Source organism: Rhagoletis zephyria, unplaced genomic scaffold, assembly GCF_001687245.7.
Source record: "Rhagoletis zephyria isolate East Lansing unplaced genomic scaffold, Rhagoletis_zephyria_1.1 Rzeph_scaffold_00852, whole genome shotgun sequence".
Classification (NCBI taxonomy): domain Eukaryota; kingdom Metazoa; phylum Arthropoda; class Insecta; order Diptera; family Tephritidae; genus Rhagoletis; species Rhagoletis zephyria.
The window spans coordinates 54,856-80,757 of record NW_016157936.1 but is presented as its reverse complement, the minus strand read 5'-3'; the positions used below and the strand labels follow the sequence as shown (position 1 = coordinate 80,757).

Sequence of the window (25,902 nt, the reverse complement as noted above, 5' to 3'; positions counted from 1 at the left end):
AATTCAATCCAGCCGGCAGCCGATTTGTTAGCCGGTTTGTAAAAAAAAGTTAGCCGTTTTTAGCCGATTTTACTATTTGCCTAATTTCGAGGTGCAAAAAGTAAACAAGTTGTTCGAAAGCAATAATGCAGACCCAATGAAGATTTTTAATGAACTCAATGTTTTACTTTCGCATCCATGCTCCCTAGTGGTTATTAGCGCGAACACATTTGATCCTATATGCTCCCTGTTGGAACCATACCTTGCTCCATTNATTTTCACTAAAACATTTTAGCCGTTTTTTGCCAGAGTCTATGTGAAATTTCACTAAAACATTTTAGCCGTTTTTAGCCGCTTTTTTTTGCCAATCTAGCCGGTCGGCCCAAAAAGTTCTGGCAACACTGGTCGTGGTCGTTTGGCTCTCAAAGCGAGTTGGTATATAGTATTTCACATATCCGTCTTCGTCGCCTCTTGGCTGTAGCTACAATTGTTATTGTTGGTGCACTGACATGGCTGTGTCTGGTGGCTCACAGCCGCCAGCGCTGATTTTCATAGCTCAGTGCGCTTTCCTAACTTGAAGGCAACACCGCCAAGCACGCGCAACACGGCAAAGACACAGAACGGAACGCGCCTGGTTGTCGTATTGTCTACTCGGGGTCGTGAAGAAGAGCAGTGCACCGCAGCGCTTTGACAAAAAAAAAAAAAAAATTAAACTAAATAGAATCCAAAGAACATTACTAAGAATACGAATAAAGGGAATTAGGTTAAAAAAAGTACTCAAAAAAATTGGTGAAAGTGGATAAAGTATTTGCTGGCTATAAAGTGCATTACTCAAACCCCTAAATAACCCCCAGTAATCGGCCTCAATACACTATGGGTTTAGCCACATTGGTATCGTTTTGCTAATTACAAATACCTCATCAGCGCTGCAGCAGCAGCGATGTTGAAACAAAGAAAACGCCAGGAGGCAGAGGAAAACAAAAGCTAAACTGCCAGCTAGCCATCTTTCTAGCCCGCCAACGAGCGTTAACTTAATTACTTAACAAACTAGCGGCCACATTATTGCAGATCAGCGCTAGCGACAGCGGACCACAAGTGATTAGCGTTAAAAGTGCAGCTTCTCCAGCACCTAATTTGGCTACTCAACCTAAATTTTGACTTCCTTTTACTTACATACATACATATGTATGTACATATGTACATACTCCAATTTAAGTTGGTGAAGGTACTCGTTTATTTTTGGTGGTACAGCTCCGAATCAGCTTTCCATATATCGGTGCTCCACCGTTTCTGGATTCCATTGCGCTTCTACTAGACCTGCATATGTGGCTGTGATTATAAACATATTAGTTGCGATTTATTCCTTTATTATTGTACTTCGTTGTTGTGCGCCGCTTGTTACCTAGTTATTTGTTATGCAATGCCGCACTTCGATGAGTCGTTTGTAAGCGACTGTGATTTCGCCGAGCGCCAGCATGTATTCTCGTATTCACTGGATCGTGGCGTGAAACTCTATCAGAAGCGCAAACTTAAATCACCAAAAATTTTTTATACACGTTATCGGCCGCGTGTGGTCGTAAAAAATGTCGTTCAATGTAAGTCCAAATCAATGCGTGAGCAGCACTATTTATGGATTTGTGTGATTGCATGTCTGTACATACATATATATATATACATATAAATATTAATTGATTTCAGTGTGTAAAGATAAACGTGTATTAAAATGAAATTTGCAAATAGTTTTGGCTTTCCGGGTCTACATTGTATAGTTTGTATAGCCGGTTTTTCCACTCTCTCCTCTGGTTATTATCTGAAGCACAGCGTGTTAAGCAATAAACAAATGAAATGTTAACAAACAAATTCTTGTATAAATTCTGCGTTTTTTAGCTTTAGATTTGAATCAGCAAATAACTAAAACTTGCGAAACGCTTGCATACGCATACTTGGCAGGCAACGCTGGGCCAGTTGTTGGCCTATAAAAATAATTTATTAAGAACTTATCCAAGCTCACTCACAAATATAGCGGAAATATCCACAATTTATTATACTAAGTACTCTTAACTTAGCGATTTTTGCGGAAACTGCTTCGAAGTCCTGGACAGCCAAAGCATTCAGTGATGGGATGGCAGCGTCAATTTCATTGACATTGACATGTATTTAATAAGTATCAAAGTATAAGTTCAAAATTTACATGTGGTCTCGGCCATTTTGTGTTTTTGGCTGTCACTGTCAAAAAATAAATAAAATAAATAAAATAAATTCTAAAGCATATAACACTGTGGAACAAAAAAAACTAGAGTGCGTATATGTATATTAGGGTTGATAGCTGTTGGTTATACAAACAATGCCTCATACTCAGATTTACTAGATCAATTCTTATCCTCGAGAAAAAAAAGTTTTGATGATCCTAAAATCTGAGTGTAGCGCCAAATTTTGTTCTCCAATTTTTGAAAATGCATCGTTTTTTGGCTACATTTGTTTGTATGCTATTTTCAACAATTTTTTTTTTCGAAAACACGAATTGGTCTAGTAAAACTGAGTATGAGGCATTGTTCGTATAGCCAACAGCTATCAAACCTGATATACATATGCGCACTCTAGGTTTTTTCCTTAAGATCATGTTTGTTCAATGGTGTAATTAATTCAATATCCTAAGATGAATAACCTATCCTTATGTGTGCATAGGAGCCCCGACCATTAATTTAAAAACTAAAAATCATACATATGTTTATCTATCTACCCGGATCTATTGATAACCATAAAAATAAATATTGACAAAATTATAGATATGGATAAATAAATCGATGAATATTTCGATTTCTACCAATAATTTTATAATCAACTAATTAAGAATCTTTTTACTTTTTTTACAGACAGTGCCATCAGTTCTCCATCCACACCTAATTCCTCACTTTCTTCACAATCGAATATTGTTTGTGGAGGTGGTACACCATCGCCAAACACACCCTCTCCCGCCACACCTACATCTCAACAATCCGCAAATACACCGCTGAGCGGCAATAGTGCGATATACCAGACCCCGGGTAGCGGATTTAGTGTTTCAACTTCTGGACATAAAAACAGTTTGAAAGGTACGAAATTGGCGCGTAGAGCGCGCTCTTTCAAGGACGATCTGATCGAAAAAATCTCCATGATTCGCACACCAAACAATACTTTGGGAAGGTAATATTTGGAAAAAAAATAAAAGTTATTTATGTTAAATATGCTTCGGTTCATATATTTTTGCAGATCCCATTCCCCGCACAGTCCACGTAGTAAACCCATGAAACCCCCACCGACCGCCGAAGAGGTGGCTAAGTCTGCCAGTTCGCTGGAAATGCATGTTAAGGATATTTCAAATGCTTTAAAGCACTTCCGCGATGTTATACTCAAGGCTAAGCTTGAAGTTCTGCCAGGCAATGCAACTGTTATTCTTGAGACTATTGCTAGCATGTACACCGTAATACAGTCATATGCATTGGACAAACATAGCACCGTCCTTTTGTCGGCAACTCAACAAGTGTATCAGTCGCTGGGTAAATTGGTGAAGCTCTGCGACGAGGTAATGCTTATATATGCAGCGCGGCGTAGCGACGACGAAAGATGCGAAGATCATGCGGAAGAGGATCATCAACAGCTTAAAGCATTGCTCAGTGAAGATAACGTAAAGGAGATTGTTGATTTGCTTGGCGATGCGGTGCGAGTAAGTCCGGCAAATAATCTACATTTATTTACATAGTATATACTATGTATGTACGTTTTCATTAGTGTGCGTGCTTATTTGTTCGTGCATTTTATGAGCTTGATCATTGATCACATTGTTCGTCTCTCAGCTGTGCAGTGCGCAAAAATTTCGCCATAATAATAAAAAAAATAGAAATAACACAGAGGCAAACTCGTTATGAATCAGTGCCGCCCTGAGGCAAATTTTTTAGCTGTGCAAACTTTTTCGACGCTAATGGCGTCGTTGTCTCTCTGATTCAACGATAAAAATAGCGCACAACGAAAACAAGCGAAAAGGCAAGCAGATTACAAAGTATTAAAAGTACAAACCTAAAAAATATGCATATAAAAATAAAACACAAAAAAGTAAATAAAAGCGTTCAGGGTCAAGTAGAGATGAGATCAAAATTCTTTGTTTTGCAAATTAACGTATAACAGCTTCATCTATCTGTATGTTTAGCTCAATTTTACTAATTCATTATTTTTATTCACTTTAATTATATTGCATATTTTCTTTATACTCGTTCTTTAGAATTTGGCGACACTCGCTCAGCAAAAATTGAAGGAACGCGAGGAGAACGCTTTCAAGTATGCACCGAGCAATGTCGACGCCGCTGTAATAGCAGACAACGCTGACGCGTCACAGAATCACTTAATGCGACTGCCGGTGGAAGTTGCTGGTCAACGTACATCGCTGCCGGACATAACGCTAACACCGAAGTAGGTCTAACAAATGACAAACACATATTCGTAACCTACATTTTCTTTAATATTATCGCTCTTGGTATTTAGGAAGTAGGATAGCCATTGAGTAAAGGGGTCATTGGTTGCACTGCACGAATAAAGAGCTATAGAAATGTTTCGTTTCTTTTTTTTTTCTTAAATGATACCATACCTTTTGTTAAACCAGTAAGGGTTTCCGTCGAAACCCTTGTGTTTCCCAACGTGTTATTCAATGTTGCCAGCTTGAAAAAAACATAAAAAACAACAATTTTGGAGATTTTTTGTAATCTTACCCATAAAATTCGAGTCCATATCGCATACGAACTGCTCAAACGATTTATTTATTGCAATTTTTTTATTCTGATAAGATGTAAAACAAAAAAAGGGTTGGCAGCAATGTGAAATCTAAAACCCTTTAAAAGCTCAATAGTATGTATATTTAAATTTCTACAGTGAAACGGAAAATATATAAAAGTTTAAAAAATAATATTTCGGATTTCTTAAAAGTTATCCCGGGTTCCCTCTAGGCATTAAATGGCACAAATTTTAATTGCATGGTTGGGCATTAAAAATACCTGTGCCATTACGTTAAGAAAAACTGTCATAAAATTCGTTTCAAGATGGCATTATTTAAATGGCACGCATATTTCGTCATTTAAATGTCTAGTGGAAATTCGACATTACAATAAAAAATATTTAAAAAATTAAACTTCAACAAAATCAACAATATCTCAAAGAAATAACATTTAGTAATAGTATGATTTTAAGTAGGGTTGGTAACCCCCCAAAACCCAAGATGAAGTAAATATGTATGTAATTTAAATGAAATGTTACAATTCGTGTATAGGGTTGCCACCAGTATTTAATAAGAAAATGACACGTAGTTTAATATACATGACCCTAAAAGTCTTTGAATAAGCTTTTATGTTAAAATGATTTTAATTGGGTTGCTACACATCCAAAACAAAGATGCGGTAAAAATAGAATCATATAAAACATTTGCTACTAAAATTACAAAGTGCAATTACTGCGAGCTACGCACTTCAAACAAAACACAATTTACTCTTGCTCTTTTTTGGTATTGTTTCAAACAACGAAAATCTATTCAAACTTTAAAGCCCATTTCTCAAATATAAATAAGGAAGTGATGGCAAAAACGATCCAGTGAGTCAAAAGAATTGAAATTAAGAAAGTCATTGAATTACTTTTGGAAACCAAAAGATAATAATAATAATAATAATAGATTGGGGCTTACACATATGTTAGTATTTGGCCGCGCTTCTCCTTCGATTTGTGGCGTGCGCCTTGATGTTGTCACACAAATGGGAGGTACCTACCGTTTTACGCCGACTCCGAACGATGATTGTATTTTTATGAAAAGCTGTTTTTCATGGCAAAAATGCACTCGGAGGTTAACCTTTGCCTGCCTATTAGAGGAAAACTTTTGTTTTTCATTTTTTGATGGTTGGTTTAACCGGGCTTGAACCCAGGCCCAGCAAACCACTACACCATAGCGGCCAAAATATAATAATACGATTTCCTGTTGCTTATAAGTAGGGCTATACAAAACATGCACTAAAAATACCATTTTAAGCGCTTAAAAAATGCAATTAAAATAGGAAAAAAATGCTATCAGATATGCTTAAAAAAAAACAATTTATTAATATTTTTCAGTTTTTTGGTTAAAATACTTACATACATATATGCAAAATACATAGTATATAAATATGAACGTACATTCGCATGTTTGTACAACATACTAAAATAAAAACATCTAAGTATTTTCAGTTACATTGTTCTAGAAAAAACATATATGTAAATATCTTCGGTAAGGTAAACAAGTCAACTTTACAAGCTGAGTATCTAACGAATGATTGAAAAGTATTGTTGTTACAATAAACAACAAAATATTGAGTTATGTTCTCAAATAAAAAGGCACGCCTTTTTTCTCGTAAAAAGTTTTTGGTCATGGAAAATGTTCGCTCTGTATCAACAGATGTAACCGGCGCATATTTAAAAGAGGCAATTTTCGAAACCGTGAAGTCGCTTTGGAAAGTCGAAGTATTGCCGGCAAAAGTATTGGAAATATTTTTAAGCATTTCAAAACCTTATTTTTTCATTACCACTGCTTCAAGTTTATTTGTTACGGCAGGCAAGTTCACAGATCCAATTTTACTTTTGGCATCATTTAGAATGTCGATGGAATTTTTTAATTAAAGATCTGAAGTTTCCAATTTTTGTATGCTTTTTGGAATAAATCCATATTTGACACTGATAATAATAATTTGGTTCTTAAGCTCAGGTTTTTCAAAAAGAGTTTTTGCAGACTTTATAGCGGATGCCCCCTCGCCGTCAAGAGTATTAACAATTTCCTTTACTATTTCGATGTTATCTGCATAATAGCTAACAGCCTCTAGCCATGATCCCCATCTAGTGACCACAGGCTGTAGTGGCAAAGGCAATTCGCACATTTCTTTAAACGGTCAACTAGTGGATGAAGCGAGCGGATTGTTTCACAAGGGTCCGCGTTTGCGCGCCACCACTGAAAATTCTAAGACGCTGAGAACAAATATGCGAATAGTACTGAAGGCTAAAAAAAACAGTAACAATTTACTTTTAATTTCCAATAATTTGCTTATCAGTTATTGACAAAAATACCGTGTGATTTTATGCGTTTACTTCGGAAGGGAATTTAACGGAGAACTACACTGTATGCAAAAATATAGATCAATTCGTTTAAAATGCGTTCCATTCTATGCAAATGTATGCCTGAATACATAATTGCAATGTTTCAGTAAAATAAAGCCAGAGAAAGCACTACTCACGGGCTTTATTTCATTTTTTACGAAGTAAATCAGGCGGGCGTTATCTCCTTTTCTTTGGGAAATAAAGTCCACGGCTATTATTGCTCTTTCGCAAAGTAAATGAAGCCCGCGAGCGTTATTGCCTTTTATTGGTGGGCGCTATTTCCCCTTCGTAATGGAAATAACGCCCATGGGCTTTATTTCTTTTTTTTTTGGAAATAAAGGCCATGGGCGTTATTTCCGCGCGCCTTATTACACTCCGCCTAATATATGCTTTATCAAATGTAGCTAGTTTTATTCGTTGCGAAGTAAAATATCCAAAAATGTAAAAATCTTGGACAGGTTACAGCAATTTTACTAATTGTGGGCCCCTTTTAAATAGATTTCTTTTTAACATTCGCACGATCGTGTTACAATTTTTCTGGACCGATTCTCTTTGTCGACCTCCACGATATTACCTTTGGTTAGAAATTCGTATTACTCTTACGCTCGGGAATCTCCTAATTTATGAATTTTTGAATTTGCATTCCTTGCCCTATAACATTTCCAAAAAATAATGCACAGGAAAGGTTTTTATCTAAATAAATTCTATACATTTAGAAAAGCGAATGAAGCTCGAATATTTTTAAGGTTATATTGCAAGGCATTATCGAACCACTCTCCCTCACATCCTTATCAATCATTACATATGCACATATGGACCTAAACACACAACGGACATACGTAATTAACTTATTTGATGGTTTATAATTTCAGGGAACGTGATATTTTAGAAAAAACCAACTCGAATCCCATACGCGCATCTCACAGTACCGAGAGTATATTGCGTGATACGAGTCCACCACCCAAACCGCCGCTACCAAACAGGTGAGAAAATGCCGAGAGTATTCGTTGATAACGCTATTATTGGTTTAATTCTTATACAATTGATAGACCACCACCGCTGCCGCCCAAACGTCGTATTCAACAGCAACAACAACAGAATTCTCATAGTAAAAGCATCAACTCAGACTTGGATTGGAGTTCTGACGTTTCACTCGTAAACTATGGTGTTGATTAGTAAGTTGCTGCAATCCTAAAGCAATTTCAAGATCCTGCATTGTTTATATTTATGTACATTTTAATATCTATCATCAGTAATCTATCCGTGCGGTCACACTCGCCGGACGAAAATTCTAGTCAATGTTCGCTAGATTCGGAATTGAATCACTCGCGCGAGGAGGAGGAGCTCAAGTCATTGGTGTTGGGCAATCGCCTCAACGAAAGCATGCTCGATAATGATGTAGATACATTATTCATATCCAGTAAGTTTGATCAATAACCGCATCTTAAGTATACATAATACTACTAATTGAATATTACAATAATAAATATGTATACATAAATAAAAAACACGAATCTCGTATTTACATAGAACCACTCACAAGCGGTGGCAAACGGGCTATGTTGAACAGCAAAGTAGCTGGCAACAAATCAGTTGGCTCTATTAGTGGCGTCGGCGTTGCTGGTGAGCCTCTTAACACCGCTTTCAGCGCACCAGCACAAAACGTCTTCGATAGTTCCAAACGCGTTGGGGTCAGTGGCGATGATGCTGATGAATGTGATTACATACAAAGTGTGAATAGTAATAATGGCGCTGGATGCACAGTGGATAAACTGGAAATGCGCAAAAATACTAACAATCGTCATTCCAATGAATCGGGTACTTAAGAAATCAACTATGCATTTGTTTTAAATGCATTCATATGTTGCGATCATTTTTGTTGTCACTAAGCTTCGATGCGATTTCGTTTTCTATTAGTTTGTTTGATTTATTCATTTTAAAACGCATGTCTCCCGCCATAACGTTTTTTTGTTGTTGTTATTATTTTAATGTGGCTACCAATAATAGAAAGAGATTTGTCTGTTCAACTTATTTAACGTATTGTTTTGTCATAGTAATTAGTTCTATTGCACCTTTCTATTGAAGTGTTTGGTTATGTTTGGCAACTAAAAGTGGTGTACCACCGTTTTCTTTTTCAGGCTTTGTTTCCATGACATCTGTGCGCACCTCGGCGCAGAGCGTATCGAAACGTTCATCCGATGGTGGCTTTCAATCATCAACCAAATCTAGTTCTAACTCGGAAATAGCTTTCGAGGCCATTGAATCGTCTAGCAGTGGGGAATTCCACACCCAATCACAAGAGTTCCACCACCAGCAAACCACATGTTCGTCTATGCCGAATGCAATGTCGTCCACAATGATGACAACATCAAATAGCATCATGAATAATATGTCTACACTGGCGCACGATGCGCGCTCGATTAGCAATACAAGCAGCGTTAGTCCTGATCACTATGAAAGCGGTGGAATTTTAACGGAACGTTCGGTTCACAACAGCAGTAGTAGTCACGTGCAGTCGTCGTTTTCATCGTTGGTAAAGGCTAATAGTTTGGATACCACTTCTTCTTCGGATGGAGGCATGGGTTCACACAGTGATCTAGTGCCGCCCGCACTGCCGCCCAAAACCAGTCGCAGTAAGGAGGCACGTATATTCTCTCAGTATGACAATTTTGATGAAATGGACGATAACAATAGGTAAGTGAAGTATGTAGTGTAATGGTAAATATTAAGCAATGTACATATATCGTACGAGATTGTGCCTCAGCGCACCTTAAAGTGTTGCACTCGATACTACTTTATCCTAATAGATGGAATCTTCTCAAGAAGATCACATACTAATTTATCGATATCCATTGCTTTGATTTCGATGGTGTAAATCAAATTTAAGTTGCTCAAGTTTTCATTTTACGTTTCTTGATAACATAAAGTATATACATATATAAAAAAAAAACTTTTTATAGAAATTTTCTTCAAGTATTTCACAAAACTTTGAATACAACATTGAGTGTTCGCTATGCAAAAAACTTGCAAGGAGAGAGCTAAATTTTGACATTTCATTTGTAGGGGAAGTTGCAAATTCAATTATTCAATTAAACTTAATTTCAAACACTTGAAAGGTATTCTGCTTAAAAAGTTGTATTCGTAATCGGAACGCAGTCGACACCGCTGTCGATATAGGAAATCCGACAGTGACGAGATTGAAGCGTATGTTGAAGAAAGTCAGAATAAGAAGAAATAAACGTATAGATATTGTTTTGTTTTCCACCTGAAATAATTAAAAAAATTTATTTTGTTCGAAATGCAACCGTGGACGCCAGCTGGCATAAAGCTTGCAAATGTTTGCTAATCCTGTTCGCGCAAAACTTAGTAAGTTTCGCTCTTTGGTAGAGTAAAAGCATAAACAGACGGCTTCGTTAATCCGGATCAACTCGGGAATTAACTGCAGTTGATCCGGAATAACTTCGAATTAATCTGTTTAAGCTTTAAGATACCTTATTCTCTGAATTTTGTTACTGGCTAATTCTTACTGGCTTTTGCATAGCGAACAGAACCGTTTTGTCTGTTCAAAGAAAAGCAAAACTCCACACGAATCAGATGAATTCGATCTATATCAAAAGATTTCGTACTATTTTGACCTTATCGGATTTTCGGTGCTTCGTTTAGACTTACACCCCTATGCTGTAATCCGAATGTTCGTAGCTACGAATTCGTAGCTCCGTTCCGAAAATTCGAAAATTGATATGCTGTAATCCGATCGTGACTATCAGCGGCGCTGCCAGCTAAAAACGTGAAATTCGAAGTTCTTAATCAGCTGCTTTGACAGAAACAAATCAAAATAAATATAATCGCAAGTGAATAGTGGAATTAAAAAAAAAAATAGTTGAATCATTATTTGAAAATACTTTTCCTTAATTAAGTAGAATACAAAGGTTTCAGTGGCCGGTGCACTTTTTTCCCAGGAGGAAGAACACCTAACAGTTGCATTAATATACAAAGGAGACTGATAGGAGATTGTTCCGTTAGCTTAAATTTTAAAATGTAAGCTCCCTCCTTTTAAGGGCCTCCATTTCACTAGATATTGACCTGCTTTAATTCATGGAACGCTTTCTCAAAATTCCAGCACATCCTCTTAGCTCCTTTTACAAAGCCTCGACCAATGTCCGGCCTTACACTCATGCATTCCACCAGTTTTTCGTATTGCGAGTGATTTGTTGTGATCTTCGATATGATAATTTTGTTAACATTTAATAATCAATTTTTTTCTATTCACACTTCAACTTACATACATACTTTTGCGTTTACACTCTTTATTTTATTGATATTTTAACACAATTTGTTTCGCTCCGACACGAGTTGCTATTCGTACAAAATTTCCGACAAATACATAAAAATTACAGCTACGTCGGATTCAGGCAACCCACATTACGAATTTCGAAGATGGCCTACGAATTTCGAAACGACAACGCGGATTTCAGCATACCAATTTTACGATTCGTAGCAAAATCGAATCTACGACGGATTACAGCATAGGGGTGTTAGTAAATTTTCCTTTCATTGAATATAAAAGAGAATAAATAAAACAAATGCCTTCATCCTTTTCGAAACAACGCATTTTAAGTTTCTCTAGCCCCCTGTATCAAAATATAAGTTTTCATAAAGGTGGACTTAGCAACTTTTCACTCTAAGCTAACGATATGTAATTTAGCAGAGGTGATAGTCTTGGCAGCGAATGCTCATTACTAGTATTGATAATAAATTGTCCGTTTTTTTTCAGCGAACTAGCCGAACTTCGACCACATCATCACTATAACTTCAATAGCTATAGCCAGCATAATCAACACTCATTGCAACAGCATCATAACCATCATCATCAATATCAGCATCATGTGTCGCAGTGGCAGCAAACTAAACATCAAAGTCTCATCGAATCACGACGTCTCGGCGGCGGTTTTGTCAGCAGTTGCACAACTATGGGTAGCATTGGAGTCGACGTCAGTGGCAGCGGCAGCGGCAGCGGAAGCGGTGCGGAACAACCACCGCCGCTACCCATCAAGAAAAAGCACAGTAAGTTCAATCACACGGTATACACAATTAATTTATATTTTTGTTTCTTTCTCTTCTGTTTTCTTTCCTATTTTCCACACACTCACTAAATGTACGTCACATATTGGGTTTGGTTTTATATTGTTTTGTGCAATTTGTTTTTGTGTACCTTTTGTAAAAATACACATTTACACCTACACATTCGTGCGCACTTGCATAAATAATTCTATTCTTGGCGCACACACGCCCACACAAACGAACAAAACCACATAAACAAATCCGCCTATAAAATTGGATCCACTGATTTCCTGATTGTGGTTGGTGGTGGCGGCGATGGTGGTCCATTCACTTTCACCTTCGCATAAAATATATATTTTTTTACTGCTTTATACATAATACGTATGTTAATGAACCGTGGCAACAATACACATACACATTATTCACTACAATTACTCTGTTGAAAACCTGATTTAATGATATAAACAAATTCTTATTTTAATATTATCTATTTCGCTTACTTTTCTATTGAATTTAATTTTTTTTTAACTTTACGCTAATAGTATTTGTCATAAGTCTCTTGCATATAATATCAAACACAAAACACTTAGACGCAACTCAAAAATCACAACAACAGCAGCGACTGTTATTGACCACGCAAACGAAACGACTATTCGTCAAACTACTCCAGTTACTTCCATATTTTGCGCTATACTTCCTGTATGTAGTAACGGGTATCGCAAAACATACAACAAACTCCACAATAATAATTTCACTGACTTGCTTAGCAATAACAAGGAAACCGAAACCGACAAAACAGTAACAGCAATAGCTACTTCAACCACACCACAAACAGCAGAAACCAATAAACACTATTATAAAAATAATAACTGTAATGATAATAATAAATGTAATATTGTCTTGCGGAAAACTCTAACCCTAATGAATTGTTCTAACGATTTAGTGTTTCAAAGTGTGGCCTTCTCGGGTAAGTCAAGTTAGCCTGCCTTCTCCACTCTTAGAATGCATAAAAGTATAATATAGTGCAACTGCATCATTTCTGTTATTGCTTTACATATATGTACATACGTTTAAAATTCAAGTTGCAGATATTTTTTTATCTAATGCTTGCTGTCTTTGCGTTGATTTATTCCGTGATTGATTTCAAGTTCAAAGCAGTTTGATTTCACATTTACTTTCTGGGCCATCCGAGAAATAGTCAACCAAAATCGCAAAATGCATGCAATGCGAATTCTCTAATTTTTGTGTCAAAAAAGGCATAGTACAACCCAAGGCATACTTAACAAGGTAGAAGTGATTTTGACATTTTTCTCTTTTGATCACCGACTATAATGTCAAATGATGAATAACTTTAAACCCTTTTCAAGTTGGCATTTTCTAATTTTCTTTAAAAATTCAATTGCGTGCTTTGATACAGTTTTCAATTGTGTGAATTTTTTTCTTTTTCGACCACATGTATTTATAGATACATACATATACAAAAATGAAAAGGAGCAGGAACATTCCCACGACAGCCGGTTCTACGTACCGGAATGACTTGGGTTTTACCCGACCAAGGGCTGTTGTTTCGGCGATCTAACCCCGTTTAGGTCGGCGACGTATCTCAGAAGTTGTTCGTCCATAGGGCTACATTCGCTACGTTTTCTCCTGCTCAGGGCTGGCATCGAGTCAAACCCAGGGCCAGAAACCTACACCTGCTGTGTATGCCAGAGACGACTACACCACAACTCCACCTCTGTCAAGTGCAATGCTTGCGAGGGGTGGAGTCACCTCAGAGTCTGCTCAGGACTACGGACACATCGGCAGTGGACCACGTCTTTTGTGGCCCCCTGCTGCTCTAACAGAGTAGCTTCCACGGCTAACCTCAGTCCACCTGAGCAGCCCCACACAAACACCACAGCACAACAATATAACACAATAGACCACACCACAACGGCTACAGACCACAGAACACACACAACCGCACCACCACCCACACGCCGCCGCCGCTAACAACTCCTGGTTCCTCTTACAATCTGCACGGTATGTCAGACCAGGATATTCCGTAATGTGACATCAGTCAAGTGCAATACCTGCCTTGGCTGGTGCCACTTTAGGTCATGCTCAGGTCTGCGCACCACGCGAGATTGGACGAGGTACTTCGAGGGCCCGTGTTGCGCTGCTCGGTCGCAGACCTCAACTGCGACGCCTCCCGCCCCCACCTGGCGGCAACCACCTCAGCAGCGCACACAGCCAACTGCGGCACGACCACACACATCCCTCACAGCCCGCATCACCACACGTCTCCCGAATCACATGAAGCTTCTTCAATTTAACTAACGGGCTTCAGAGCAAGATCGAGGAGATAACCGTCTTCATGGGATGGCATGGCATATTGATAGCTGCGGTCCAAGAGACGAAGTTGCACAGCAATTCAACACTGTTGAATTGTGCCGGGTACAACGTGCACCGTCGAGATCGCGAGCGGGGTAATGGTGGTGGCTTAGCGTTCATCACGCACCACACCGTGCAGTATCGTCTTATCGAAGCAGACNAACGTGCACCGTCGAGATCGCGAGCGAGATAATGGTGGTGGCTTAGCGTTCATCACGCACCACACCGTGCAGTATCGTCTTATCGAAGCAGACATCGACTGCAGGGATACCACCCTAGAATGTCAGCGAATTGCTATCCGGTCAGGCGATGTTGAGTTCGAAATATTTAACGTTTATATACCCCCTGTCACCTGCTGCCCGGCAGGATATCACCCTGACTTGGTGCGCTCCTCAGAGGTGAAAACCGTATGGTAGTAGGCGCCTTTAATGCGCACCACGATCTTTGGCCCTCAAGCCTGTCAAACAATCGTAGGGGAACTGACTAGGCTGAGCAGATAGACGATTCGACATTCTGCACAATGAACGACGACGCACCCACCAGGATTATGGGCAGCTGCTGCAGCTCGCCAGACATAACAATAGTCAGCGCTAGTCTGATAAACAGCATATCATGGCGACCTATGCTGACTTTGGCATCAGACCATCTGCCCATAGTCATCTCGATCGATAAACCAACCGACTTTGCTTCCGCGGAGCACCGAACATATATCAACTTTTCTAAAGCTGATTGGAAAGGCTTCGCGGAATTTACTGAAAACATCTTCTCTGCTCTCCCCACACCAACCGACGTACACCTTGGTGAACGTAAGTTCCGCAGGGCTATCACCGCTGCCCACCCACGTCCAAATTTCCCTGCTGAAGCGGCTGTTCTAGCCGATGATCGTGATAGCCTTCGGTAGGCCGATCCCGGAGATCCCCGTATCAGGGATCTCAACGCGGAGATTCGGCAACTTGTAAACGTACATAAGCGGAAGAAGTGGGAGGAGCATCTGAAGACTTGTAATTTCACCTCTGGTGTGAGCAAGCTTTGGTCAACCGTGAGGTCATTGTCTAATCCGACGAAGCACGACGACAGAGTCGAAATTTCCTTCGGCGACCATGCTTCGTCGGACCCGGAGCGATGCGCGAGCTATTTTAGCCGGCAGTTCATACTGCATCCTCCGGTGGACAAAGCTAAGCGTCGAGTGACCAGTAGGCTTTCGGAGTGCTTTCACTTGCGGTGAAGTTCAGGTGGCCACCGGGAAGGCGAAAGCCTCCAAAGCCATGGATCCCGACGGAATATCCATGCTGATGCTGAAAAATTTGGGTCCTGCGCGGGTAGCGTACCTAACGGAGGTCCTCAATTTGTCTATGGCCACTCTCATCATCCCAGACATCTGGAGGGTGGGGAGAGTGGTCCCACTGCTCAAACCGGGGAAACCTGCCAACATAGGAGATTCTTATCGGCCGATAACACTCCTTTCCCCGGTACCGAATACACTCGAGGCCTTGCTGCTCCCGTATTTCACAAACCACTTGACCCCAGCGAAGCATCAGCATGGTTTCCGTAAAGTGCACAGTACAACAACTGCACTTAACGCCATAAACACTCAGATAACTCGTGGCCTTAACATCAAACGTCCCTGTGAGAGAACGATTCTAGTAGTGTTGGACCTGTCAAAGACTTCGACACTGTCAGCCATTCCACGCTACTAGAAGATATAGAGGCTTCCTCTCTCCCACAGAGGCTCAAACGGTGGTCGGCAAATTATCTGAGTGGTCGACACTCGTCGGTAATGTTCAGAGACAAATCGAGCAAACTTAGAAAAATAAAACAGGGGGTTTCACAGGGTGGTGTCCTTTCCCCGCTACTGTTTAACTTTTACATTTCAAAGCTCCCTCAACCACCAGAGGGAGTCTCGATTGTCTCTTACGCCGACGATTGCTCGATCATGGCGACTGGGAATGGAATTGATTACCTGTGTTCGAAAGTAAACTAGTAAACGGGTATCTCTCTGAACTTTCTCGCTTCTTCACTGCAGAGTGTCTAGCCCTCTCCCCTACGAAATCCTCTGCGACCCTGTTCACAACCTGGACGAAGGAGTTCAGGCTACCGCTAGGAATTCGCGTCGATGACACATCGGTGAATAATCCTAACATACTCGCAGTAACATTCGACAGCCTGCTCTCCTTCTCTGCGCGCGCAACCGCTATTGTCAATAAAGTACAGAGCCGCAACAAGGTCCTAAAGTCGCTAGCCGCCAGTACTTGGGGCAAAGACAAAGAAACGTTGCTGGCAACATACAAGGCAATAGGCCGGCCGGTTTTAAACTACGCAGCACCAGTGTGGTCGCCGGGGACTAGTAGGACGCAGTGGATGAAGCTACAGACGGTACAAAACACAGCACTTAGGACAGCGACCGGATGCCTCCTGATGTCACCAGAACACCACCTCCATGATGAGGCGAAAAAGCTCCCAATTAGGGAGCACAATACGATGCTCTGCAAGCAGTTTCTGGTTGGGAGCCACAGATGTGGCCACCCAAATAGACAGCTGCTTGCAGAGGAGCCCTCGCCCAGGCACGTCAGGAGGTATCTATATAAACTGACGGACGAAGTCCAGACCTTCATTAAGCAGCCTCTGGACCCGTCAGCTTACAGACAGGCCCTGAACGGCATGCACAGGGACGCAGTCTCGAGTTATGTAGACTCAAGACCTGTGAATGCCGTTTTAGGCATACAAACACCGGACATTGACGCGACGGAGCTCCATCTGTCTCGGGAGACCAGAACAACAATAGCTCAACTTCGCTCTGGCTACTGCAGCAGGTTCAGCTCCTACCTGAGTAGGCCAAATGCGGATGTACCGAACGAATGTCCGGCATGCGGAGAGACCCCTCACGACTCTAAACATCTCTTCGCATGCCGAGAAAACCCCACAACCCTAACGGCGTCGTCCCTGTGGACCGACCCCATAGAGGCTGCACGCTTCTTGGGGCTGCCGTTAGTGAATCTCGACGACAACGACTGAGATATCAGCCGATCTGGGCGAGGTTGTTGTATCCGCTACAACAACAACAACAACCTGCGTTGCGCTATGTGGCAAGATCCAAGGCGTTAAAGTGGTGCGATACATTAGGGCGCCTAGTTGCGAAGTTAGAAGACTTCGTTGGGAGAACAGCTGCGGTGTTCAATTGGAAGATTCTTCCCGTGTATGTGAAAATCATTTCAACGCGTTGACCCAACGAAGTAAATATTTAAATAAGAAACTAAACGCGCAAAAACAGTGGGCGAATTGAAACAAAAAAATGTTTAAAACAGTTTCATAAAACATTTCTTACATTTAATTACGTGATTTCCTTTATGAGGTATTCTTTTCTGCCCATATGTATTATGTACGTAGCATATGTGCATATAAGATGCAAATGCAGCTAAAATTCTTTGAAGGTAATATTGAAGTAAATATTAAAATTAGTATAAGTACATATGTATGTATTTCCATGGTGAAATTATAAACAGGTGAAGTAATAAAAAAGCTTCCTCGCTTTATTTTGCTGACATTCGGCTATCTTATAAAAATTGATAAATTCAAATTTTCAAATAAGATATCGTCAAATCTTTAATCTCAGTCTTATTACTACACCTGGTATAATTTCACCATGATGAGTTTCAAATGATGCTAATTTGTAGCCAACATAGCACTCGCAACTCATAGGGTAAATTTGTTTGTTCACAGTTTTTTGACATTATAACAAGAGAGTTCGAGCTAGCTGTCACTTCTACCTTGTTAAATATGCCTTGGTACAAACTAGGAGTATTAAACAAGGTGTGACTGGCAAGTCAGGGCATCTCTCTTTTAAGGTATTAGCCAAAAAATATAAACAAACGATTCAAAATTCAAAATTTTGTTTTCAATTTGACTACAGCATGATAAAAACATTAGAAGGTAAAACCATTCTCTCAATTCGTCGGCCATGACTATTTTTTTATGAAGTTTACAAGCATTTTAAAATCATACAAAATTGAAAATAAAAAAATGAAATTGTTCACAATTGTTGTTTGAGATTAAAAATGAGAATGTGTGTGTGAGCTTGAATTCGAATTTTAAAATTATAATGTTGGCAAACGTCAAACTGCCTCTCAATGATTTTACCTTGTAATGTTTTTATCATGGACTACAGGATGGTTCTTCTGAGAGCAATGTCACATTCAATCACACTTTGTTAAATACATTTTGAGTACACCATATTCTTATTTCATATTTCTTTTCACATTTATTTGAGAAATCTGATTTGCCTCTCTTACTTCTTGAAACAAAGCTCTAAATAGCATAGGTTTTAATCGCTATAGTTTTAAATAAATCAATTTTTTCAACGAAAAAGAAGAGTATCGTCCGCAACGTAACGTCCCGAACGCACATATACAATTGTTTTAAAGTTAATCCAACCTTTAGTTCGCTTTTATATCACAATTTGTAAACTTCATTATTTTCTCGCCAAAGTATTAAGATTGTGCTCTCCATGCAAATACAAATACAAATTAAAATTTCCATTATTTTGTTCTCATAAGTACTGCTATAAAGCTTCCCTTATACCACAACAAATTTTAATGTACGTCCGAACGTAACGTCCGCAACGCTAGGATTTGCCCATATTGGTCAACGCAATATATTTTGGTTCAGGAATTTTTGATGTGGCTTATGGTTGTCACCCAGCTGAAAACAAAATATTTTCGCTTCTGGCTTAGTTGACGTGTTGAGTAATTATTGACTAGTTCTCACGTAAGTTAGGTCATGTTTAGAGTAACTGAGCCTTAAACTTTTCTTTAAGTAATTCCTAAAATAGCAATAGAAAAGGTTGTTTTAAGAGCTTAGTGATATAGACTTACACCCAAATTCATAAAATATATTGAACACTTGTAACTGCTTTATAAATCGAAAATTTGTATGAAAATAGCACTTTATAGGGCTCTTTAAACCACTTTTTTTTTATGAATAAGGCCATTAGACTATATATACTATAAATTTATTAGCCAGTCGCATTTTTTCTGAATTTTCGGCAGATAAAGTATAAATACAATGAAATCGCTAGGCGAACTTCGTCGGAAGAAAGTTCGCAGTCAAATTGAAACACACTGCGGTATATGAGATTGCAGACAACCAAAGCGACGACGAAGTTCGTCTGACGATAATTACCAGGAAAATTAGTGATTCATCTTTTCGCTTTTTAACCGACTTCCAAAAAAGGAGGAGGCTATCAGTTCGTCGGAATATATATATATATTAGGGCGGGTCAATTTGTATGGATCGATTTTTTTCGACATTGTTCCTAGCATATTCGGATTCTTCATAAAATTCTAAGAAAAAAATTCCTCCAGACCATAGCTCTAAAGTCAATTTCGAGCCTGCGCATTTTTAAAAGAAGATATCTTATATATAAAATTGGATTGCTGCCCGTTAGCCTCGCTAAGACTTGAAAACAGCTTGACCGATTTGAATATTTTTATTTTTTTGGTTTGTTTTTTATAATATCCGGATTGTTAAAACCAGAAAAAATAAAGAGTTGCCACCTGTTTAAAAATCCCAATATAAGTAAATTAATTACATAAATTAGATATTGCAATATGGGTGTCAAAAGAAAGAGGTTATGAAGGCTTACAGTCAAAAATATTTTTGAGGGGGGTTGCCACCTGTTTCAAAATTTAGTTAAATAAAATTGATAAGATAAATTAAATATTGCAATATGGGTATCAAATTAAAAGGGTTTAAGAAGGCTTACTACTGAAAATATTTTTGAGTCGAGTTGCCACCAATTTCGAAAATTTAATTCAATTAAGTTAATAAGATAAAGTATGTATTATAATATAGGTGTCGAGCGAAAAGTATTTGAAAAATTATTGATTAAGAAATATTCTCTATAGGCCTGCCACCTACCTGAGCGGTAAAAACTAAAAGCCATACTCGCAAATATTGTTCAAAATTTTTGAGGCTCGCATCAATGTGGAATACTGTAATCCGTCAAGATAGTGTTTATTGATGGCAAACAAAGTACTATCATGTTTGGCAATGATATCACCCCATCGAACAATGCACTCAGCCTCGATATAAAAAGAGAACAAAAGCCGAAGTATTAGCCGAAGCAGTTCATACAAATGTTCCACAATTGAACTAACAAAAAAATATGGCCTACGACTCTTTTATAGAAGCTGTGGACACTGGAGTAAAATTTAAACAAAAAAACAAAACCGACTTCAATTCTTATATACAAATTTAAAAGTACCGTTATTTTCTTCACGGCCCAATTATCGGATCTACACTCAATTAGTAGGAGACTACCTCTGAGGAACCACCTTTCCTTTCAAAAGGAATTATAGAAAACGGATAACGTAGTCCAAAGTTACGCGGTAACATACATAAAAACATATTCCGACGAATTGATAAAATATGCAGATTAATATTTAATAAAGTGTTACGGATATATTTTTTTAATACAAACCTGTGCTTGGGAGCTTATTGATACGAAAGATTAATTTCTGATATCTATTTTTTATTTAAAGAACCGCAAGATTGCACTACAAAGCAAATTACATATTACTTTTTACTATTGTAACGGGAGAAGTTACTGTATGTATTTTGGCACAGTAAATTTTCGCATTACATATATGCAAAATTTTTAATTTATTTCCGATAATTTTTTATAAAAACATAGTTCATACTACACTAAAACACATAAAAATCAAATGTGTAAACTTTGTGAAAAACTCAGGAAAATTCAATAAATCTGCATACTAATTTGCAATTTTATATTCAGATTTTCAAGCAACTTCAAACCTGCACTTTGATAAACTAAAATTGAATGGATTATTAAACTGCATACTTGGAATTTTTCTAAAAAATACTTTGCCTATATTGCGTAAAATTTACTGTGTCAATACTTTTGTTCGTTACTGTAAGTTTAAGGGTTTATTTACCCTTAACTTTAAAAAACCAAAAAAAAATTTACAATATTTCAAATTATTTTTCGAATCATACTTTTTTTTATGATTAACAATGAATTTATATTTTTTTTTGGTTTTAGATCCTTTTTGCTTTCAACACGAGGTATCTTTTTTCTAGTTTCTATTGTCATAGCCATAACTCACTCTCTATTTTTAACAGTCAATCAATCAATTTTATAATTTTTTTCGGCATTTTTCCTAATTACAAGTAGAGCTTTATAAAACTTTTATAACACCAAATGTTTATCAAGCTTGGGATTTTATGTTATCCGGGCAGGCTTATTAATTTAGCCAGAGAATATGTTTTCTTTATAAAGTTTACCCAGTTACCCATTTTAAACTGCTACCTGTACTGTATCAGCGGTTAAAACTTGTTAAATTTTTACTTAAAATTTTCGGTAAGGAATAAGTGAGTGGATGAAAAATATATTAACCGTAAGAACGGCCCATATATATATATATGAAAGAATACACACATGCGACGACTCTAGCCATTGTGTGCCATTCCTTTAAATTATAGTTATTTTTTTCTTATTGTAATAAAAAAATAACGTTCGTAACACTTTCGTAAATGATGTATTATGGAACGAATTTCCGTCATCCCTTGTCAAATTTGGTTTGGAGACAAACCGGTTTCGGCGTTGTGCCATCTTCAGTGTCATTTTTCGTTCTGCCGGGATGACGGAAATTCGTTCCATAATACATCATTTACTAAAGTGTTACGAACGTTATTTTTTTATTACAATAAGAAAAAAATAACTATTCTGCCGTTCAGAACGAAAAATGACACTGAAGATGGCACAACGCCGAAACCGGTTTGTCTCCAAACCAAATTTGACAAGGGATGACGGAAATTCGTTCCATAATACATCATACACCCACCCTGTCGGAAACAACAACAACCAAAAAGGAAAAACTTTAGTAAATATTAATCCGTATATTAACTGAGTATATATTAAAGACTAGAAGATGACCCGGTGAACTTCATATCATCTATAATTTATTTGAATTTAACTTTGATCAATAATAACAACTCTTCAAAATCCAATACAATGAGATCACTAATACTGCCTGCTGTTATAGCTGATAAAAGATTCCACATCTATAAGATGTGCCACGCCCCTTTTTACAAACTCATTTATATACATATATCTTTCCATAAGCACCTAACATAGGTATATGTGCATTTCAAATTTCGAGTTCATGTGACTATAATTCCGAAGTTAGAGCTGATTAAAAATTTTCACTATGGGAGGTATCCCTCATCCCCTCCCCCCCTTGGCGAGTTTCAATTTTTTTACCCTATTATAGGTCCAGGAGTCATGGCAATACTTTGGCAAAATTTTATTCGATTCTATACATCCGTTCAGGCTGCAACCTGGTACATACATACATACATACTTCCACAAATATAAAGTAGATTTGCTTTGAAGCGCCATCTTGCGGTTCTTTAAATAAAAAATAGATATCAGAAATGAATTTTTCATATCACAAAACTCCCGAGCACAATTCTTTATTAAAAAAAAAAAAACATTCCTAACACTTTAGTAAATATTAATCTGATTATGGACTTAGTATTAATTAAAAATAATTTCTTTTAAAATTGCGCAGGCTCGAAATTGATTTTAGAGCTATGGTCTGAAGGGGTTTTTTTCTTAGAATTTTATGTAGAATCCGAATCTGCTAGGAACGATGTCGAAAAAAAAATTGACCCGCCCTAATATATATATATATATTTTTTTATGTATGTTACCGCATAACTTTGGAATACGTTAACCGATTTCTGTAATTCTTTTTTTTGTATTGAAAGATATTAATTACCTCACAGGAGGTCCGTTACTAATTTGGTTTAAATCCGATCATCGATACTTGAAGAAATTAACGATAATCGCAGCATACGATTGCGAATGACTCTCTGGCGCCGAGCCGTTGAAGAACTTTTGGCAAATAAAAGTGCAAGAAATAGTTCCGATGCTAGCAAAACAATATTCTCATAAAAAAATTCCTTGTCGTTCAAAGGATAAAGGGAATGCCGCATTATACTAAAGCCCGCTTCTCGACTTAAGCTACTATTCCATACGAACATAGATAATCTATTGGTGAATAAATATATGTATGTACATACGTTTCTTTTGAAGTCTAATAAATAATTACACAGTTTACAAAAAAATAGTTTGCTGCATATCGAACCAAACCTCTATATTCCTATGTTATTCGACGCGCTGTTAGCCTCCATCACGAGAGGTTCGAGGTCATTTGAAGGTCAAGTGAGGAAAAATTCATTAAATATACCTGAAATTCATATACATGGGTTTTTCGACTCGCTGAACCCGTATACGAGGTCCATTTACCTCCATAATGTCAGGTTCGAGATCATTTGAGGGCCAAATAGGGAAACATTTATTGTCATTTTGTTGTCATCTGGACACCATGCCAAGGTCATCTCAAGGTCAACTTTTATTACATTTTCACGTTTATTCAATGAATAGGAATATAAAGGTTTGGTTCAATATACAGAAACTTTGCATTTTTTGTAAACCTGTGTTATTATTCTTTGTACATACAGTTTTGATCTTTTATTTTATTAACAAGAAGAGCTAAGTGCTAAAGTACTACATTTACAATGCTACAATACCAACGCACGCCTTCCATAGAATGGTAATTTACAGAAAGTCTGAATGTAGAACTTGATTTTTAAAAAAATGGGTGTGGCACCGCCCACTTATGACTACAACATTTGAATGTGTATCACTTTTACCGATTTATAGATTTCTTCCAAGCTCAGTACAATTATCACAGTTATTGCTATTAAAAGGCAATGTGTCGAACATTTTTGAAAGCTGCGCTACAATTGCGCCCACTTCCTATATAACAATGAATTTCAGAAATACGAAAACTTCGACGTTAAGTGCTCTGATGTACTCCAACTTAATTCTTCCAACTATCTCTTAACGAGAAAAAAGATTATTGTAGATTTATACCAAACTTGGGTAAATTATTTCATTAAATCCAACTGAGCACCCCTCATTATCATGTAAACTACAGAAAACTGAAAAAACAACATTTAATACGTGTGCTGGGTATATAAAGCTTGGTTTCCCTCCAGCTTTGACTTCTATCAAAGGGCTCTGGCTGAAATAAGGCTTAACTTTTTCGAAAAAATTGGCACCTTTTAAAAAATTAAGTTCAAATCTATATATGTGTATAATACGCGAAGGCATTTTTTGTTCCGCATAAAAGATCTGCTCCGTTCGCTCGATTTTCAAAAATGGGGTGTCAAATTAAAGTTATTGGCCCATAGATGTGCAAACTGGTTTTATTTTTCGAACAGAGTTGCCACCTGTAGAACAATTGAATATAAACTATTTAATAAGCAATGCCGTCATAACAGCACCGTTCGTTTGATTTTACAAAATAAGGTGTCAAATTAAAACTCTTGAACTGCAGATATGCAATAACGTAAAAGAGCTGCCACCTTTTAAAAACTTACTTTCAAGTTATCTAAAAAAATCAATAATTACAACATGGGTATCAGTGGAAAGGGTTTTAAGAAATAATTGTTTCTCAACTTAGCTTAAGGAGGGTTGCCACCTCTTTAAAAAATTAAATTCAATTTGAATTAATAAAATTAATTAGGAGAAATATGTTTCAACATATGGGTGCGTAACCAAAGAGGCTGCAGAAGGTAGCCATATTAAAATATTTTGAAGAGGGTTGCCACTTTCTTGCATTGTCGAATTTAATTAACTTATCCACACGTTATATGAAATGTCAAAATAATGATGTCAAACGAAAGAATATTAAGAAGACTTTAGTTTGAACAACACAAAATATTTTGAGGCGTTGGAAAAGGGTTGCCACCTGTTTAAAAATTAAATTCAAATTATTAAATAAGTTAAACGAATTATTAAAATATGGGCATCCATCGAATGGGGGTTGAAAATCTTTATTTCTGTACTATATTTAGCCGAGTTGCCACATGTTTAATTAATATAATTCAACTTAATTCATCAATTAATTAAAATATATATCGCAATGTTAGACGAAGAACATTTAAGAATATCTTAGCACGAAACTACTTTTCAAAAGGGCTGCCACCTGTTTAAAAAGTGGAGTTTAACTATATCTATATATGTATATAATACGCGCAAGGACTTTTTGTCCAGGTCATCAGATCTGAACCATTCCTTTGATTTTCAAAAATGAGGTATAAAATTAAAGGGCTTGATGTAGATGTGCAGTAGGCTTTTACTTTTCCGAAATGAATGGACACCTTTTAAAAAATCAAGTTGAGATTATTTATAAATCAATACCATCACATCCCCATCCTACGCTCGATTATCAAAAATGAGACGTCAAATTAAAAGCTTTGGTTGCA

At 37.6% G+C, this 25,902-nt stretch overlaps 1 protein-coding gene across 1 annotated transcript in view; it reads left to right on the top strand.

Annotated features, from left to right (window-relative positions):
* Positions 1–534: 534 nt before the first annotated feature.
* Positions 535–25,902, top strand: part of C3G (C3G guanyl-nucleotide exchange factor) — a 46,359-nt gene continuing 20,991 nt past the window's right edge. Inside the window, exons 1-10 of the mRNA XM_017614559.1 lie at positions 535–1,574; positions 2,853–3,162; positions 3,229–3,682; positions 4,235–4,422; positions 7,986–8,096; positions 8,163–8,288; positions 8,367–8,533; positions 8,644–8,931; positions 9,252–9,807; positions 11,888–12,177. Coding sequence (XP_017470048.1) covers positions 1,400–1,574; positions 2,853–3,162; positions 3,229–3,682; positions 4,235–4,422; positions 7,986–8,096; positions 8,163–8,288; positions 8,367–8,533; positions 8,644–8,931; positions 9,252–9,807; positions 11,888–12,177 — 2,665 coding nt within the window. The 5' untranslated portion in view covers positions 535–1,399. The remainder of the gene's footprint in view (positions 1,575–2,852; positions 3,163–3,228; positions 3,683–4,234; positions 4,423–7,985; positions 8,097–8,162; positions 8,289–8,366; positions 8,534–8,643; positions 8,932–9,251; positions 9,808–11,887; positions 12,178–25,902) is intronic.